This window comes from Desmodus rotundus, chromosome X, assembly GCF_022682495.2.
Source record: "Desmodus rotundus isolate HL8 chromosome X, HLdesRot8A.1, whole genome shotgun sequence".
Taxonomy (NCBI): Eukaryota; Metazoa; Chordata; class Mammalia; order Chiroptera; family Phyllostomidae; genus Desmodus; species Desmodus rotundus.
Genome location: NC_071400.1, coordinates 42,909,107 through 42,929,378, shown reverse-complemented (window position 1 = coordinate 42,929,378; position 20,272 = coordinate 42,909,107). Strand labels below are relative to the sequence as shown.

The following is a 20,272-nucleotide window of genomic DNA, read 5'->3' as shown; positions in this document are numbered from 1 at the left end:
AATTGGAGAATATTGGTTGATAAGACAGGACAAAATGTATGCTTTCTCTTGTGGAGATTCCAGAAAACTAACATTTTCTATCTCTCCGGTATCTTTCTTCCTAGTTCTCCTCACCTCCCAGACTTACATTAATGAGTTAGTGTGATGAGATGTACCTGCATGTGCCTAACAACCAAAGCAGCAGCAACTGGAATAGTGCCTTTGTAGAGAAGATACTCAGAAAAATCTTCCTTCAATTGTGGTTAATATGAGAAACAGCAAGAAGGAAAGGTGTGCAAACAAGAGAGCACAAGGGAAGGTGAACCTTCTGGGCTCAAGTTAAAGAGTACAGTTATAAAGGATTTCAGTTGGGAAACTAGTACCTAATGCCCAAATGCTGAAACTTATTTATCACTGAGGAAAAGTCATAACTCTTCTATTATGCATATTCCCAAATGTTCCAACAATACGAGTTATTCTCCCTAGTATTCAAGGGCCTCTAATAACCAAGTCTTCTTTACCTATCTAACCTTACCTCCCACTGTTTTATAATTCAATCCTCTGCCTTCACTTTGTCATTAAACTTGAGAATGCATGAATCATAAGCTTACAAATCAGAGATATTGACCTTCAATTCATTCCTTTATTAGCTGTATGACCTTAGGCAAGTTATTTAACCTTACTGAGTCTTAATTTCCTCACCAGTTAAAATAATAACATCAACTTCATAGGGGTTTTGTGTCATTCAATGAGATAATGAAAACTATAAGAATAGTAGCTATAATTTATTGTGAATCATCAATGTGCAATACCAGGTTCTATGGTCCTTTGATCGTACCACACTGAAGGAGTGGTCCTCCTCTTGGGAGTAAATCTCAAATTAAGAATTCAGAAAAAGGTACCAAGAGGACATGAATACAATTGTTAGTTTAGGTAGGTAGTCACCTAGAATGACCAGTAATATTATATTTCAATTTTATCTTAATAAACCCAGGGAGGGGCATGACCAGTAAGTGATAGATATCCCAACAGCAGGTCATACGCATGCACCAGAAGTCTGGTGACAAGCTTTATGTAACAATGCAACTTCAGAAGGCTTTTGTTCAAAATTGAGGAGACTTAGCAGCAAGTTTGCCCATCTCAAACTTTTCTTCATTTTCCTTAGGGTATAAATGACATAGAAAATTGGAAGAATCTGTAAGGAAATTTAGAGTAACTTGTCCTAAAATGTGGGATTGGAGTTGGGAATATATAATTGTATACTTGCTGTGTGGATGTGAGGAAGTCAAGTAACCTCTTGAGTCTAAGTTTCTTTATCTATGAATTGGGTCCTGTAATTTTGGGGGCTATGGTAATGATTAGAAATAAATATACATAAAGTGATTAATATGGTGCCTGGTATATATAATAAATAGTGACTGTATTTATTATGGAATTAATTATATACCTCTAGCTCTGAACAATTCAAATATCAGTTAAATGTAGGATGCCATTACCACACAACAGCAAAAATACAGGTACAAAAATCATGCCCGATATTTAACAATTTGATGAGGTTTGGAGAAATCATGACAAGTGGTTTTCTTACATTTCATGACTCTGGAAAAAATTATGGAGTGACACAGGACCTAGGAGTTGCATTTTGCATTGATCTCCTATAGCAAACATCACTTAACCCCACACGATTTATTACTTTGTTGTATCATACTCTATATAATATGCAGACAATTCCAAAATTTATACCTCTATCCCAGGCTTCTCACTGAATGTCAGACACATATATCCAACTGCTTACTCAACATCTCTATGATGTCTAATGGCTATCTCAAATAAAACATTGCCAAAACAGAACTCTTGATTCTTGCCACAAAATTTTGCCTTTAGTCCTCTTCATTTCTGTTAATAGCACTACTGTGTACTGTATTATTAAAACTAAAAACCTCAGAATCATCATGAGAAATTTCAGTCATTTCTATCTCCACAATATCTCTTGATCTGTCCACATTTTTCTATCTCTATTACCACCACAATGGTCCAAACTACCATTATCTTTGACATGCTATAATAATAGCCTCTTAATTTGTCTTCCTGCCTCCTTCCATCTATTTTCTATACAGCAACCAGAGGAAATGTTTGATTTTGTTTAATGTAAGGCAAAAGGAATGTATTTTTTTTAACTTAAAACCACCCAATGATCTTCCTCCTGCTCTAAGATAAATGCCAAAATCTTACAAGGAACTATGTAACCTGGTACTTGTCTATGATTCTAACCTCCTTTTTCCCCAATCTCTCCACTAATTCCTATAATCCAGTCACGCTGCTCTTCTTATGTTTCCTAAGCAGGCAAGGATTTTTGGTACCTCAAAGTTAACACATGCTGTTTACCTCTGAAATACTGTTTTTCTCACACTTCACTATGGCTTTTTCTTAGCCTTCAGGGTCCAGCCTAAGTGTATTTTCCTTCAAGTAGATCTTCCCCAGTAATCCAGTATAAAATAAAAGCCCACCTACTTCTCAATCTTTGTTATTTTTCCTTTTTATCACTTATTACAATTATTAATTATATACTTACTTGTTTAATCTTTATCTATTTCCACCTCCCATTACATTATAAGCTCAATTAGGGCAGAAATCATGTCCTGGGTTTTTTGTTTGTTTGTTTTTCACTTCAATTCACCAATCATGGGTATTTGATTATTGCTAAAAGAATATAAAATATATTAATTGTGAGCCCAGGGTTGATAATCACTCAATAAGATAATACATACTTGTTCACTTGTCCCAAAATGTCCCTTTTACACTTCACCCCATCTACTAGTCTAGTGGTAAATTAAATAACAACATGAAGATAATTATACTGGCTGAAAATATAAGGACATGGATATTTCCAGATGTTTGGTTTTAGGAGCAATGTGTATGGGGTGAATAAATTTTAATTTTAAATGATTTTTGAAGCCTAATTACTTCTCATGCAACTTTTAAGCCAGAGTTCATAATAAACTTATGATGCCCTGACTATCAAAATAGAGCAAACAACTTAGGGTATTAACCCAAGTTCTTCTTAACATTATTATTACTGATTTTCCATCTCAGTTCCCCAGAATACAGTTGGAGAGAGTTTTCAGACACTTTAAGTAGACTGTGATAGAAGGTATTTAAAACACACACACATTCTAAATTTATTCACAAAAAACAGATCAAGTGACTACTATATCCCAAACATGTGGGTATTTTTCCCTAACCAGTCAGAGAGGATCTAGGCCATGTACCCGAATAATGAATCTACTTTCTGTTCCTGCAAACCTATGCCTATGCAGCTCATCACTTGGATTTTGCATATTGTACTTCCCAGTTACTCCTCAGGATCCCCACCGGAACTTTAACTGATGAATTATTTTACTATTTGACAGCCAAAATGAGTTATTTAATTGTCATTATAAAACACCAGTGATGGATCATAATGACATAAGGAATTGCTGGACAGAAAAGGCCACTCTCCTTAACATGCTTGCCCTTGGGACCCATTTCTACCACAGCTTTGTCTCAGCAGCTCTTACTCTTGGCTCACACAGGGTTAAAATATCTTGCTGGTTGCAAAAACTCATTTATACAGACAACATTTGCTTTCACCAACTTAACTGACAAGTTATTCCATATGATTGCATTTCTTTGAATGAAAAAGTTTTGCCCTGCAATAACTATGGAAGTAGCCCTTTGCTTGAGTTTGTCATAGACCCTGGTTAACTTCCTAATTTTTAAAATTCATCCCCTATTAATGAAGCACCCTACTAAAAACAGCAGTTTGTTTTAGACTATTTGTCAGAGTGTTCTCTTGTAAAATGGCTGTGAGCTCATCTTTTCAAACTTTTTATCAAAATAATAATGATGAAGATCATGGTAGTAATCAAAATAATATCATTTATTCAGTACCTATTATTTCTCAGACACCATTATAAGTATTTTTCACATATTAACTTCACTAAACAAAGCAACATTTCCCCATTTTTCAGGGAAAAAACCTGAATCCAGAAAGGCAAATTATTTTTCTCAAAGTCACACAGCTTCTGTCAGAATGAGGACTTTAATCATGTTTTTTTTCTGGTTCTGAAGCAAGGTCCAAGGAAGCAAATCAAGTTTTCCAAGTTTTCCATGGGTCTTGTCTTAAAATCTAATTCTTTGTTTAGTTAAAATTGAGCTCTCTCTTTCTCTCTCTCTCTCTCTCTCTCTCTCTCTCTCTCTATATATATATATATATATATATATACACACACACACATACAGACACACACATACATATATACATAGATGGAGATATATGGGTATGGATATATATCTTACATATATATATATATATATATATATATATATATATATATATATATATCTTAGAAACAATTTTTCCAAATATTTTTCAAGATATTTACTCATCCTTCTACATATAAGAAAATTAATTCTAGTTAAATGATATCATAGTACTGTGAACCACGTAGTTTCATAAGTATTTACTAGTGGAAGGGGCAAGGCTTTGAGAAAACAACTTCAAACTTTATTTAGTTTCTGCAGAACATTGAGAACATTATTTAGCTTTTCTGAATTTCAACTTCAACATCTATAAAGTAGGGCTAAAATGATAATGCCTCACAGATTTTGAGATTCTTATATGAGATCATATATGTAAAATATAGAGCCAAACTCCAAACTCCATAATTTTATGTTATATCTAAATCTTAAGGTAAAACTTTTTATGGGGAATAATGACTCTTGGACGACATTCATCTATGATGAGACAAAACCTATACAGAGAGATCTCTGAGATCATTAATTATTAAGTAGCATTAGATAGTGTAGTGAAAACTTTTTCAAAATTGCCAAGGGAATTTAGGAAAAAAAAACAAGGGATAGTAAAATAGGAGAGTGATCAGAAAGAAACTGAACCAAACACACTGGCTCAACCCGCATGGCTAATATACAATGGAAAGTTGGCAACATAAATTGTATCTATGCAACCGTAATTAAAGAGGTAATATGAATCAATACTTATAGACATGAAAAGATGCACTATCTTGTTAAGTGAGAAAAGAAGAGGTGACAAAACACTCTCAGTGCATCTCAACTTTGTTTAAACAGTAAGTATGTGTACAATGGGAGAATAAAGAAGACATTAACAGTGGTTATATTTACTTGAGAGTGTAGATGATTTGTATTTATTTTCTTTGTGACTTTCTATGTGTTCTGTTCCTTTAGATTTTTTTACAATGAATACATATTTTATTTGTAATTAAAAAAGAAAATGATATCAATGAAGACATTTCAAAAATTAAAAATGAGGTTAATCAGTGAGGCTTCATGAAGACAGTACAGAAGTGCAAATGAGTCTTGAAAAGAGGAGTGAAATGGCATGGAGCAAGCAGGAAGGAAAGGAACTAGTGGCATTTATTGAGCACTCTTGTGTATTGCAGGAACTACACAGGTAGTTTGTAGCAAGTTGCTTTAAGAGCAAGATTTTAGAACAAATGTAGCTTCAAATCCTAGCTCCACCTGACAGTAGCTGTGTGATCATAGACAAGTAGCTTACCTTCTCAGATTCTCCATTTCTTGCCTTCTCTATAACAGGGAAAATATCACCAAACTTCCAAGGTTGTTGTGAATTTTGACTTACTCTAAATTTCAATGCCCAATAAATGTTGGTTCTCTCAGCAACTGTTCAACTCCATTGAATTTGGTTTATGGCTGATCTCCCACCACACCAAGTTCCTAGTTTTATTCCTTTAGAAGGGTGTTTGATAGAAAATTTTCAGCTTGCTCAAACCACTGATTTCAGGTTACAGAGAGCAAGGTAGCTGAGACTCTCACAAATAAACATAATTGACCTAGGAAAATGTGGGTCCATTGATTTCAGGGGCCTATACACCTGAGTCACAATTCAATCCCTTCTCAAGAGCCCCCTCTTCATCCTTAATTAAAGTCAGAAAGGTCAACCAAGTAGTCAATGATCACAGCAGGTGTTGAAACAGCAACTGGAGTAGAACCGGCCTGGATTGGGCACATTTGCCATATCCTGATGCCATAGACTCTAACATGTTCACCCTTAGCCCTTGCAAGCAGGCCTCCTGCACAGCTACTTGTGAAATAAACCTACAGGAATGACTCCCACAGTCCCTGACTTTGCAGAGAAACAATACCGTCATTCTACTGATGGGACAATGAATAATGTTTGCTCATCTCCCTAAAGGGAATAGAAACATGATACTAAAATTTTCCTATGACAGAGACTGGAAAACTCGTTGACCCTGGCTGTCACCCACAAGGTAAATGAATAGCTTTATGTCATAAGTTGAGGCAGAGGGAGGGAAATAAGGGAGAAAGGAGAGAAAAAAATAATAGTGGCAGAAGAGGAAGAGAGAAAAGATTACCCTTTAGACTGACACTCAAGGCTTTCCTTCCCACTAATTTTAAGAAGGCTTTTTTGTCTCTCTTAGTTCCCCAAAGTCATGAGTACCTTGTTTCTAGAGGGAGAAGCAGTCACCCTGCTGATATGAATTGTGACACTCTGGGAATGATCTCCCACAAGCACCGTAAAGCTGCCAGAAACTCCCACCATTAGTCATGCCTATGAGTTACACAATTGAAATATCTATTAAATTTCAAATATGTTAGCTGGGAGGGAAACATTTGCCATTATCAGTCATGAATTCCTTATCTCACTGAGATTAGATTATCCCCAGGTTAAAGCAGGGATCTGAGGAGATGGACTAAAAAGAAGTCAAGATATTAGGACATTGAAGAGTTAGAGAAAGGACAAATGTGTCATTCAGGGTGAACTCTGAAGTCTAGGAAAGGCTAGTTTCATCCATGAAGGGACAGGGAAGCCTAGGAAGAAAGACAAATGAGCTACTTTAAGACAGTTTTGCTCATGAGATTTCTGTAGCTGTGACTGTGCAAAGAACAATTATGAAATGCACAGTCAGTCATGTGGAAGTTCCCTTAATGTAGCCAAGAACTATTGAATGCAAAGGTCTTTCCTCATAAAGTCACACGAAAGTTGTAAAGAGATATTCTCATGTAATAATCAGGACACCCTCATTCAGATCATGTTACCTGTCTCTTCAGAGAGAACATGAAGGAGAGGGAACATATGCCAATAAATAAAATAAAATGTTCTTCTCTGTAAGGTGATCAATTTGTCAATACCTCTCTGGAAGTGCATCCAGAAATTGTGTCCTTCACTCTCTGCTAATATCAACCAGTCTATTGGATGGTGTTACTAGGATGCCTTCTGAGGGCTATTCTTAGTTTGTCTATTAACTGCTCTCTGGGCCACTTAAGGGTTGTTGTTGTTGTTGTTTTTCCCACATACTGCTGGATATGGAAATACTGGAACAGAGTCTGAGCCAGACACATAGTAAAAATTCTTTAAGATAGAGGCCACAATCAGGCAGGCCCCACAACTGAGTTTAGCCTATGGATATGTTTTATTTGATCTACACATTGCTCTATGAGTCAGGGATTTCCACATAAAATCCAGACTTCCAGTATCTCTTCAAAATGAGAGAGCCTAGCAGTATTGGATCCTCAACCCCACAGGACAGCAATCAGCTATGGCTGAGTTAATGTTGCTAAAACTCTTAAGTTTGCCCCTCCCTCTTGTTTCACACACCACTCAGATACATGATCTGCCTGGTTTCCAGAAGCATTTGAGTATTGATTGACTAGGGCACTACACACATTTGCAAGTTTGAATTCAGCCATCGGCAGCAAGTATTTTCCCTTTTACAGAAATAGAATTTGAGTTATTTCTTCCTAAAGCCAAAATGTTGAATTTGTAAATAAACATTTTAAGTAACAGGTTATTTCTGAGGTTCTTATACCTAAGCTCTGGAGTCAAAAACCTTGGGTTCCTCCTGGTGTCACATCTTCTCTTCTCTCTCAGAAACCAGGATTAGGGGACTATTGACAGAGTAACTGTGGGATAGGACAGAAAAGCATTTTACAAGGAAGCAGATGATCGGAGTTACTGTTTTTTCTAAACAGCAATTGTGCATTTCTTAAAACTCATGTATTTGAGAATGATTTGTCAGATGGATTGTGAATTATCTTCCAAATATAGTTAATTAGTTCTTGCCTTCTGCTTATGTTAAAAATCTTTATAATTTATGTCTGTCTTTGACCTTCTCAAAGCAAGTAATCTCTTCTGATCCCAGGAGACTCTATTTCATTAGCTTGCCCACTCTCTCCCACTCCTCTTCTCCTCCTGCTTCCATTACCACCTGTTCTACATTCTCACCATCATATGATCTATCCTCTCTTCTCTCTTTATCACTTCAAATAGCCCCATGCACAAAACACAATGTGATAATAAAAGAAAAAGTATCTATAAAACAGCAAGTAGCCACCTATAATATGCTGTGGGAAGTAAAACTGTTAGCTGTTGGCATCTTTGCCAAATAGCCTGAACACACCATTGCACATGTCTATTTGCTGTTAAACCCCTCCCTACTCATCTGGAGCATTCAAAGGAATAAAAACAAATTTCTACAATAGCATCACCCATGTCTGTTTTAATTTATATATTAAAAGTGTTCTAGAAAAGATGCACTTAAATCAAATCCATGCTACTTAACATCAAACTGTACTAAGAGGCCATAGTAATCAAAACAGCATGGTACTGGCATAAAAACAGACCCATAGATCAATGGAACAGAATAGAGAGCCCAGAAATAAACCCACACTTTTATAGTAAATTAATATTCAACAGAGGAAGCAACCACATATAATGGGCTAAAGATAGTTTATTCAATAAATGATGTTGGGAAAATTGGACAGATATGTGCAGAAAAAAAAAAAACAGGTCACCTTCTTACACCTCACACAAGAATAAATTCAAAATGGATCAAAGACATAAATGTTAAACCTGGAACCATAAAAATCATAGAAGAAAACATAGGCAGCAAAATCTCGGAAATTGCTTGTAGCAATTTTTTATGGGATATATCTCTCCAGACAAGGGAAACAAAAGGAAAAATAAACAAATGAGACTATATCAAATGAAAAGTTTTTGCACAGCAAAGGAAACCATCAACAAAATAAAAGGACAACCCACAGAATGGGAGAACATATTCGCTGATACATCTGATAAGGGATTAACATCCAAAATTTACAAAGTCCTTACAACATTCAACACAAAAAAAGAATAATAACAAAACAACCCAATTAAAAATGAGCAAAGGACTTGAATACACACTTCTCCAAATGGGACATATAGATGACCAAAAGACATATGAAAAGATGCTCAATGTCACTAATCATCAGATAAATGCAAATTAAAAGCACAATGAGATACTATCTCACACCTGCGAGAATGGCTACCATCAATATATCAACAAATGACAAGTATTGGTTAGGATATGGAGAAAAGGTAACCCTTTTGCTCTGCTGGTGGGAATGCAGATTGGTGCAGCCACTATGGAAAGCAGTATGGAAATACCTCAAAAAATTAAAAATGGATCTGCCTTTTGACCCAGTGATCCCACTTCTGGGGATATATCTGAAAGATCCCGAAACACTGAAGAACGTAAGCACCCATGTGTTCATTGCAGCATTTTTTACAATTGCCAAGATATGGAAGCAGCCCAAGTGTCCATCAATAGATGAGTAGATTGCCTGGCTGTTATAGCACACTGGATTGAGTGCAGGTCTGTGAACTAAAGGGTCACCAGTTCAATTCCCACTCCGGGCACATGCCTGGGTTGCGGACCAGGTGCCTGGTAGGGGGCACACAGGAAGCAACCACACATTGATGTTTCTCTTTCTCTTTTTCCCTCCTTTCCCCCCTCTCTCTAAAAATAAATAAATAAAATCTTAAAAAAAATAGATGAGTAGATAAAACAACTATGTGACATGTACAGAATGGAATACTACTCAGCTGTTAATAAAAGAAGACAAATTTACCCTTGGTGACAGCATGCATACACCTGGGGAGCATTATGCTAAGTGAAATAAAGTAGTGAGAGAAAGGCAAATAACCATATGATTTCACTCATATGTGGAATCTAATGAACAAACTAAACTAACAAGGAAAATCAGGACAGACACATAGATGGAGAGCAGGATGACAGCTAGTGATGGAGGAAATAATGGTGGGGAGGTTATGAGGTTGAGGGACTGAGTAAAAAAGAAAAAGGACCCATGTACATGGACAACAGTGTGGTGATTGCTGGGGAGAGGTTGGTATATGGAGCCTAAAAGATAATGGAAAAAATACAATAAAGATTAAAAGTAATAAAAATAATTCTAAAAAAATGTTTGCTGCAAAAAAAAAAAAAAAAAATCAAATTCTATTTTAATGCAGTAGGAACCCTGGCTATTTAAAGAAATCCTATGAAAAATTCTTTTATAAGAAAAAAATTTTCATAAAACAGATGACTGTCTTTTAATTTATCAGTTTTGAATATATGGATCTTTTTATAGCTAATTTATTTAAAGTACATAGCACCTATACACTTTAAGAGAACATTTGTGTTACTGAAGATTTCTAAGATTTTTAATTTAAAAAGAAGTCATAAAATAACCTTACAACACCTTGATAATCTTTTAAAACTAGTATATTCATAACACACAATCTTAAAGAATCTCTAATCTATGTAATTTTATAATTAACCAGTCCTACTACATTTATATTGAAATTCCTACTGCATGCCTGAGTATTGCTAAACTCAAAACAAGCATGAGTGGGTTAACCTTTAAATAATTCCAGGTTTATGTTTTGAATCATGAGAGGAAAATACATTAATTGCTGTATAACACTAAGCATATAAAGCACAATGTGACTTATAAATTATTCCAAATAATTATAAATCTTCACAGAGTAGCCTCTTCTTTCAAGTTCTATACCAAGAAGCCATTTTGTTTCTACATCAAGCAGAATATTTGAACCTGTGGACAAAAAAAAGGATCACATACTAACCCTGACAAGCTCAGGGGAGGCTTGCATAGCAGCTTTACAAACTGAGACTTAATGTAACAACATAGGATGGTTTGAAATTAAAACTTCCTAACTAAAAGCCAGTCATGACAGGTAGTCATGTTGTAGGCCAGTATCTTCCTTGACAAATGTTAATCTTCACCTTAACCTAGACTGTCTATTGTCTTTTTGTATCTACAAGAACATGCCTTTGCAATGTCAGAGTAATGCCCTTTCTCCGGATCCCCAGGGCACAATCTCCCATCTGAGCATAGACCAGAGAACTCCTCATTGATATCTTGTTACCAGCATGCCATCTCTATGTGCTGTAAATGTTAATTATTAACTATCTTTTACCCACCAATGTAAAAGAAATTATGTGTCTACCTGTTTTACTTTTTATCCAGTCTCAGAGATTTTCCTGCTATGCTCTTTAATGCCTCCCTAATGTACCACTAATGGAGTTTATGTAACACTCTTACATCTTCTCTTTTGATTCTAATATATAAAATAAGTCACAAAACTGTCATTCTCTGGAGCATTATCTCAATCCATTGAGATTTTACTTTCTGGCAATTGTCATCAGTTTGGCTCAAATAAACTCCTAAGAAATTCTTATAGATTTGAACATTTCTTACACTGACATTCACTTGGCATAGGACGGTAGGATTCCAAAGAAGCCCTCCTAGGACTTGTGCTAGCTACAAGCAGGGGCCAACTGTTCCCCAGCAACTCCTTACTTTGCAGCTTTACATTGGGTGAACTTTAGTGAGTTTTTCTTGGGATTCTGGACCTCTCTCCTTTAAAATTAGATGCCCCAACTTTGAGCTGTGATTTTTTAAATCTTTTCAGTTGGAACTAAAGGATAAGGGTTGAGATAACTCAGCATAGGAGAAAAATGGGTTAGTGTTTTTATAAATATATAAATTTTATATCTTATATGAACAATCACCATTTATCCAAGGCCATTTTTAATTATTTTTAGCACATTATACATACTTAGTAATTCTTTATTTAAATGGTAAAAAAATATGATTATTTCAGTGGTTAAATTTGCTTTATATACTCACTCCTTTTTCAGGTTTCCCTTGGTAATTAAGAATCTGTATTTCATGACAGTTCTTAGGAACTTAGGAGAAATGATTTGGAGCCTGTGAAAGTGAGTTTTCAGGGGTGTGTGTTTGTGTGTGTGTTTAGACTATAACAGACACACAAGGGCATCAAACCTATGACTTTGACTTATTTAGCACCATTCTCTCAGTCAGTGTTTCTCAAAGCATGATCTTTTGAAGGCATGCAATAGAATCACCTTGACATGAAGATAAATTCCCAGTTGATGTACTGAATTAAAATCTGGGGTAGAGATACGGGAATCTGTATTTAAAGAGCCTTATCTTTATCCTACCTGAGTTCTTCTACATGATTCTGATAACCATTACAGTTGGAGAACTTCTGGGAGGTTTAGTTCAGGTGAAATTTGAAATCCATAGTCCAGCCTTGGCTGGTGTGGCTCATTGGATTGAGTGCCACCCTACAAATCAAAGTGCTGCCAGTTCGATTCCCAGTCAGGTCATATGCCTGGGTTATAGGCCAGGTCCCCAGTAGGGGGTGCACAACCACACATTTATGTTTCTCTCCCTCTCTTTCTCCCTCCCTTGCCCTTTCTCTAAATCTAAATAAATAAATAATCTTTAAAAAATCCATAGTCCACCTACACTGAAAGTTTGGGGCAAGCAAATTAACTCCTTGTAAAATATACAAAATAAGTTGCTCTAACTCTGCCTTTCCTGATTCTAAAAAGAAACTAAAGAAACAAATGTGTTGTTACCATTATCAGCTGCATGGAAGCATAAAGAAGTTTGGTGTTTATTCTGATCCAACTGCATACCCTAGCTAAATACTATAATGTTACCAACTATAGTAGATGATCCCCAAATGGAAGTGTTCTCCAAGCATCTGATAAGGATTGTGTGATTGTAGTCAAAGTGATGATGCTGCAAGGATCTGAACACAGTCAAGTCACTTATTAGTGATGTATCACTGCCTATGATTGACCCTTCTGCTTGAATAATGCAGAAAGTCCAGTTCATGTTGAAGAAAGCAGAAATTAATCAAAGCAGATCTTTGCTATTTGGGATTGGCCCCATATGGTGGTTATTTTGAAAGCTGATTAGAAAAGAACATGGAGTTCTAATCAAAAGAATAATTTAAACCTTCACAGAAGGGACTCTACAAATTCAAACTGAGGAGTAAAACTGTCATGTATTAGGATAGAGAGTGAGCTAAAGCACATATACTACTTTCTACTAAAATATATTTTGTGTCCATGTGTTAACATTCAGAATTTTGAAATAGACAAAAATACCACTTGTCTCTCAAGGATCAAAAACTTAAATATATGAATTATAGCAATGAACTTACTGAGCATGTGTTGTTACTAGTAGACTAATTTTGATATTACCTCAAATTCTGAATGTTGCTAGGCATAAATAAAAGTAATATAGAAGGAAATTTGCATTCCTACCATTAGTGAGAATATGCTATAATTAATCAATGTCAACATTATATAGCTAAATAGGTAATGACCGCCTATTATTAATTAGTAATGTTTATTAATGCAGTAAATATTATAGTTGTTGGAATAATATAAAATTTTACCATGACTCAGATCTTATGCACAATAAAAATGTGTGTGTGAACACACACACACAGATACACATGTCTAAAACATATATAAGAAGAAAATTAGTCAAGATTGGTTGAGGAAAAAAATAGCAGGTAAACTTTTTGTCACACAATTTCTTAGGGTCTAACACATCCATTGTCAGGTATAATTTATGGCATCAGGTTTTGTACTCTGCCTTCAAACATGATTTCTAATATTCACCACCAGATAAAAATATCCTGAGTTTCTCTCTCCCACTACAATGTGTAGAATTACAAGTTTATACTTTGATTTTACTTCAGATTTAAACACACATTCACCCCATTATTTTGGAGGTGCTTCATTTAAGAATCACTAGAAGCTCAGAATAGCATCACTCATTTGTGAAAATTTTTGTATAAATTGTATTTGAGATACAGTCTAAGAAGATTTCATTCCAAAACCCCAACAGAACCTCATTCTGAAGCAGCCTTCACACAAGCATATTCTATATATGGGTTAAGTCAGCATTCCAAAATGGTTCCAGTATATCTCTTCTGAGATATTTAGTAACAATCAGTGATATTTTGAATAAATAAAAATCTTTCATAAGGGTGTAGAACAGATCAACAACAATTGAGCCTTTGTTCCCTAAATTAATTGTTCATATTCTGCATATAGCTTATCAGCACAACTTTTTAATAGTGAGCTTTTCAACTATTTGATTTGTAGCCAATTTAAGTTTACAGACAGTTGGCTCTTTTTAGGACATTCAATTTTTTCTCCATATGAAATTATACTTAAAATATCACTTGCCATGTTTTGAAAGAACCAATTCCTACCTGTAACTTTCAATTCAGTTGTTCGTCTTACAAGTTTTCCTTCATACTTAAGTTCACAAGTGTAATTTCCTCCATCTTCTTCTTGAACTTCCTGGATTAGAAGAGCATTTCCTTTCTGTATTATTATGCTTCTCCAGACTTTTGGCTTGCATTCCTGCAGAGAAAATATTTTCAAGTAAGTGAAAAATAAAAATTCACATCACCAAGTCTTAGTACGGACAAGTTTGTACTTTCTGTTTTTGTACTCTTCTCTTTAGTTTTCAAAATATATAACTAACCAGTTAAGTAAATGACCAGAAAACATCACAATGTGTCCAATTCACATATCACAACTATCATCCTAAGAGCAATTTTAAAGGTCTGATCACTGTTGTGTAGTTTTCCGAGTACAGGTCTTTTACCTCCTTGGTTAGGTTTATTCCTAGGTACTTTATTTTTCTTGTTGCTATATCAAATGGTAATGCAGACTGGTGAGGCCACTGTGGAAAACAGTATGGAATTTCCTCAGAAAACTACAAATGGAACTGCCCTTTGACCCAGCAATTCCGCTGCTGGGATTATACCCTAAGAAGCCTGAAACACCAGTCCAAAAGAACCTGTGCACCCCAATGTTCATAGCAGCACAATTTACAATAGCCAAGTCCTGGAAGCAACCTAAGTGCCCATTAGCAAACGAGTGGATCCAAAAACTATGGTATATTTACACAATGGAATTCTACGCAGCAGAAAGAAAGAAGGAGCTTATACCCTTTGCAACAGCATGGATGAAACTGGAGAGCATTATGCTAAGTGAAATAAGCCAGGCAGTGAGGGACAAATACCATATGATTTCACCTTTAACTGGAACATAATCAACAAAAGAAAAAAGCAAACAAAATACAACCAGAGACATTGAGGTTGGGAACAGTCTAGCAGTGGCCAGGGGGGAGTGGGGTGGGGACAGTGGGAAGAGGAGATTGCAGGAACTATTATAAAGGACACATGGACAAAATCGGGGGGGATGGTGGGGGTGGGGGAGGGAGGTGGGTTCAGCTGGGGTGGGGGGGAGGGAAGGGGAGAAAAGGCATACAACTGTAATTGAATAACAATAAAAATTTTTTAAAAAAGTAAAAAAGAAAAAAAAAAGGTCTGATCACAATAGCAAAAACTCCCTACAGACATTCTGCTAAAGGAGAAAAGCATACAAGCTCCCTGAATGAAAAAGTGGAATAGCAAAACCTCAAAGTCACTGAATGTCATCATAATGCCCTAGCTCTTTCTATTAGACAGGGATATCTCCTAAGAGACATAATAGAATAGTGTTCATTTAGCAACATAGTATACCACAAGAGAGACTTAGGCATTATTAAAACATTATAATAGGCTTTTACATTAGCAATGGTATTTACAATGGTTTAACTAATTACTTCATATAGTAAAAATTTATACTAATATTCCAGAGTCACCCTCCCCATAGCAAAGAGATCCATTTGGATAATTAAGGCAGTGGTCCAGAAATTTGGGCTTAAAAGGTTCTCTAGAAACATAGATAGGTAAAATGAGGACACACCCTGTTTCATAACAGAATGTAGATATTGTCTATCTACTTTGGGGATTCAGCAATATATGACCAGAGAATAAGATTTGGGTTTTGAAGTCAATTCTTGTACTCTCCTGATGGGAGTATGAAGGACTCTTGCTACTGGGATTGAACTTCCCTAGAATGGAATGTTTAACTATTTACCAGAGAGTGACAAGGATATAGCAATAGCCAGATATGTAAGAACATTCAGTCAAGTGGCTTTGTCTTTGGGAATTTTCTCAGACTGATTTTTAGATATTATTTGTCACTCTTCTAAAATGTTCAACCAAAGTGATAACCAAAAGCTGTGCGAACAACAGTGGAGGTGTAGGGAATAGCTGTGAGGGAGTGCTGAATATAAAAGCAAAGTATTTATCATAAAAAATTCTCAATCTCTCAGTTAAGGCAATAAAAAATTGATTGTGGCCCTGGCTGGGTGGCTCAGTTGGAGCATCATCCCTTACACCAAAAAATTATGGGTTCGATCCCTAGTCATGGCACAAGCCTAAGTTGCGTGTTGGATCCTCTGTTAGGGAGCATGCAGGAGGCAACCAATTGATGTTTCTGTCTCACATCAATGTCTCCCTCTCCTCTCCTCTCCCCTCCCCTCCCCTCTCTTCCTCTCCCCCCTCCTCCTCCTCTTCTTCTGCTTCTCCCTCTCCTTCTCTCTCGCTCCCTTCCTCCCTCCCTCTCTCTCTCCCTCTCACTCTCCCACCCACTCTCCCTCCCTCTCCCCCACTTCTGTCTCTCTCTCACTCTCTCTATCCCCCTTTCTCCCTCTCTAAAGTCAATAAACACATCCTTGGATGAGTATTAAAAATAATAATAATATCCCTGACTGTTGTGGATTAGTGGATTGAGTGCTGGACTGCAAAGCAAGGGGTCACCGGTTCAGTTCCCAGTTGGGGCACATGCCTGGGTTGTGGGCCACATCCCTAGTAGGGAGTGCACTTGGGGGTGCACCACACATTGATGTTTCTCTCCCTTTCTTTCTCCCTCCCTTCCTTTCTCTCTAAAAATAAATAAATAAAATATTTAAAACATAATAATAATAAATTGTGAGATAGACTACATGAATAAGAGTTGAGAGCACTTTCCACTTTCCAAACTATGGTATAAAAAAAGCATTTTCTTTACCTCTCCTCACTCACCTACCCGCTGCCCTCTTCACATACATCTTTAAAATTCATGTAAAGATAAAATCAGTGCTGACGCTTAATTCCCAGCTCTGAATGTATGTCTATGTGTATCTTTGTGCACGTGTGTAAATGATAGGGGAGAGAAAATACCCATTTATTTTTAATCTTCATATGTATTATTTTATTTTAGCAATTCAAAATGCCCTAGAAAAGACTACAGTTCAGTGTTTTGAAACATTTGAACAATTTGGTGAGGTATCAGATTTTATAAAAGAAATGGTTCAGTTATTATAAAACAGCCCTAGTTTTTTTATTGTAAAAAAGAAAGCTACATAACATATAATTTACCACCTTAACCTTTTTTAAGTGAACAGTTCAGTAGTGTTAAGTATGTTCATATTGTTGAAAAACAGACTTCCTGAACTTTTCATCTTTCAAATCTGAAATTCTATACCCATTAAACAATTCCCCCCCTTTTTTTTCTCCCCTCACCCAGCCCTGAAAACCACCATTCCACATTTTGTTTCTATTAATTTGACTACTTTATTTTTTTATTTATATTTAAATATATTTTATTGATTATTCTATAACAGTTGTCCCATTCTTTTTCTTCCCTTTATTCCCCTCCACCCTGCAACCCCCTCTCACCAACACCGTCCGGCCTCATTACATGCCCCTGGTTGTATATATAAGTTGTTTGGCTTTTCCATTTCCTATGCTATTCTTTACCTCCCCCTGTCTGTTTTATACCTACAATTTATGCTTCTTATTCCCTGTACCTTTTCCTCCAATCTCACCCCTCCCCCTCCCTGCTGATAATCCTCCATATGATCTTCATTTATGTGATTCTGTTCCTGTTCTAGTTGTTTGCTTAGTTTGTTTTTGTTTTGGTTTAGGTTCAGTTGTTGATAGTTGTGAGTTTGTTGTCTTTAAACAATTCATACCTCTGATAATCTTCTTTTTCTTAAACAAGTCCCTTTAACACTTCATACAATAAGGGCTTGGTGATGATGAGCTCCTTTCACTTGACCTTATCTGGGAAGCACTTTATCTACCCCTCCATTCTAAATGATAGCTTTACTGGATAGATCTTGGATGTAGATCCTTGCCTTTCATGACTTTGAACACTTCTTTCCAGCCCCTTCTTGCCTGCAAGGTTTCTTTTGAAAACTCAGCTGATAGTCTTAAGGGAACTCCTTTGTAGGTAACTGTCTCCTTTCCTCTTACTGCTTTTTAAATTCTCTCCTTATCCTTAATCTAGGGCAATGTAATTATGATGTGCCTTGGTGTGTGCTTCCTTGGGTCCAACTTCTTTGGACCTCTCTGAGCTTCCTGGACTTCCCAGAAGTCTATTTCCTTTGCCAGATTGGCAAAGTTCTCCTTTGTTATTTTTTCAAGTAAGTTTTCAACTTCTTGCTGTTCTGCTTCTCCTTCTGGCAACCCCATGATTCAGATGTTGGGACATTTAAAGTTGTCCCAGAGGTTCCTAAGCCTCTTCTCTCTCTCTCTCTCTCTCTCTCTCTCTCTCTCTCTCTCTCTCTCTCTCTCTCTCTCTCTTTTTTTGTTTTGAATTCTTGTTTCTTCATTCTGTTCTGGTTGAATATTTTTTCTTCCCTTCTGCTCCATATCATTGATTTGAGTCCCATTTTCCTTCCCTTCACTGTTGGTTCCCTGTATATTCTTCTTTATTTCACTTTGGATAGCACTCTCTTCTTCCTCTATTGTATGCGCATACTCGACCTTTACTGTGAGCACCCTGATTACTTGTGTTTTGAACTGTGAATCTGATAGGTTAGCTATCTCTTCATCACTTAGTTCTATTTTTGGAGCTTTGATCTGTTCTTTTGTTTTGGGACATATTTCTCTATCTAAGCATGCCTGTTACATTGTAAGAGATGGAACCTTCGGTATTGGTCAGGGCAAGGCAACCCATGTTGCTGTGTTGTGGTGCTGTATGTGGGGGAGGGATCTGAGAAGGAACAATGCTGCTTGCTTGGCTCTCAGCCGGTTTTCAGGCACTTCTTCCACTATTCACAAGCAAAGTGGGCCCTTCTGTGCAGATTCCTGGGTGGGTGGGTTTGTGTACATTCTAGAACCCTGTGGGTCTCTCCAAGGAACTCTCCTGTGAGACTTGGAATTTCTCCTAACACCACAACCCCCACAGGTTTTTACAGCCAGCAGTTTTGAGGCTTTCTTTTCCCACACTAGAACCCTGGGTTGTGTGGTGTGTATCAGTTCCCAGTTGTTTCTCTCAGTTTATCTGCACACAAATGTGGGACCACCCAGTCCACCAGCCACTGCCTTGCTTCATGTCTTCTCCATCCTGGCTGTCAGTCTCTGCCCATCCTACCAGTCTGAATAAATATTTCTTCTTTAATTCCTTGGTTGTTGGACATTCTTACAGTTCATTTTTTCTCACAGTTCTTATTATTTTTTGTATTTAAACTTGTTCTTATCCTTCTTTTGGTTGTGTGAAGAGGCAAAGTGTATTTAACTATGCCTCCAACTAGGCCAGAAGTCCTAATCTAACTACTTTAGATCTCATAAATGCCATACAGTAATTTTGTTACTGGTTTATTTCATTTAGTGTAACGTTTTCAAGTTTCATTCATGTTGTACCATTTATTATTTTTTTACTGTAACACATGTTTTTCTTTTATGATAATGGGAGCTTTGACAGCAAAAAAAAAAAAAAACAAAAACTGGCACTTAAGTTCACAAGTATAATACTTAAGACATATGTTTGTTTTATGTCCAATACAGCTACCCACACAGATTTTCAAAGAGTAAATAAAACTAATACTATCTAGGGCATCCAGATATAAAACTGCTTCACTGTCTAAGATTTTTCCAAAGAACAGTTAAGAGACTGTCTGCAATTATATCACATACTATGTCTGGTGAGGTTTATCACTTATATGAAATTTGCTTCTGAGTTAAACCACGGGGAATACAAGGTTTCTGGGAAAATGAAGAAGAAAGCCTAAGCAGAGAGAAAAAGATAGCCCAGCTGCCACTATCATCATCCAATAATAATCCACAATTATTTTTGCATTGCTTCGAATTCTGATAGCTTCAGATTTTTAAAATTAGTATATTTTATTTATTTCTTTTTAGAGAGAGGGGAAGGGCAGGAGAAAGAGAAGG

At 36.3% G+C, this 20,272-nt stretch overlaps 1 protein-coding gene across 1 annotated transcript in view; it reads right to left on the bottom strand.

Moving 5' to 3' along the window:
- IL1RAPL2 (interleukin 1 receptor accessory protein like 2) overlaps positions 1-20,272 on the bottom strand; it is a 1,002,993-nt gene that overhangs the window by 462,628 nt on the left and 520,093 nt on the right. Inside the window, exon 5 of the mRNA XM_045188489.3 lies at positions 14,426-14,579. Coding sequence (XP_045044424.2) covers positions 14,426-14,579 — 154 coding nt within the window. The remainder of the gene's footprint in view (positions 1-14,425; positions 14,580-20,272) is intronic.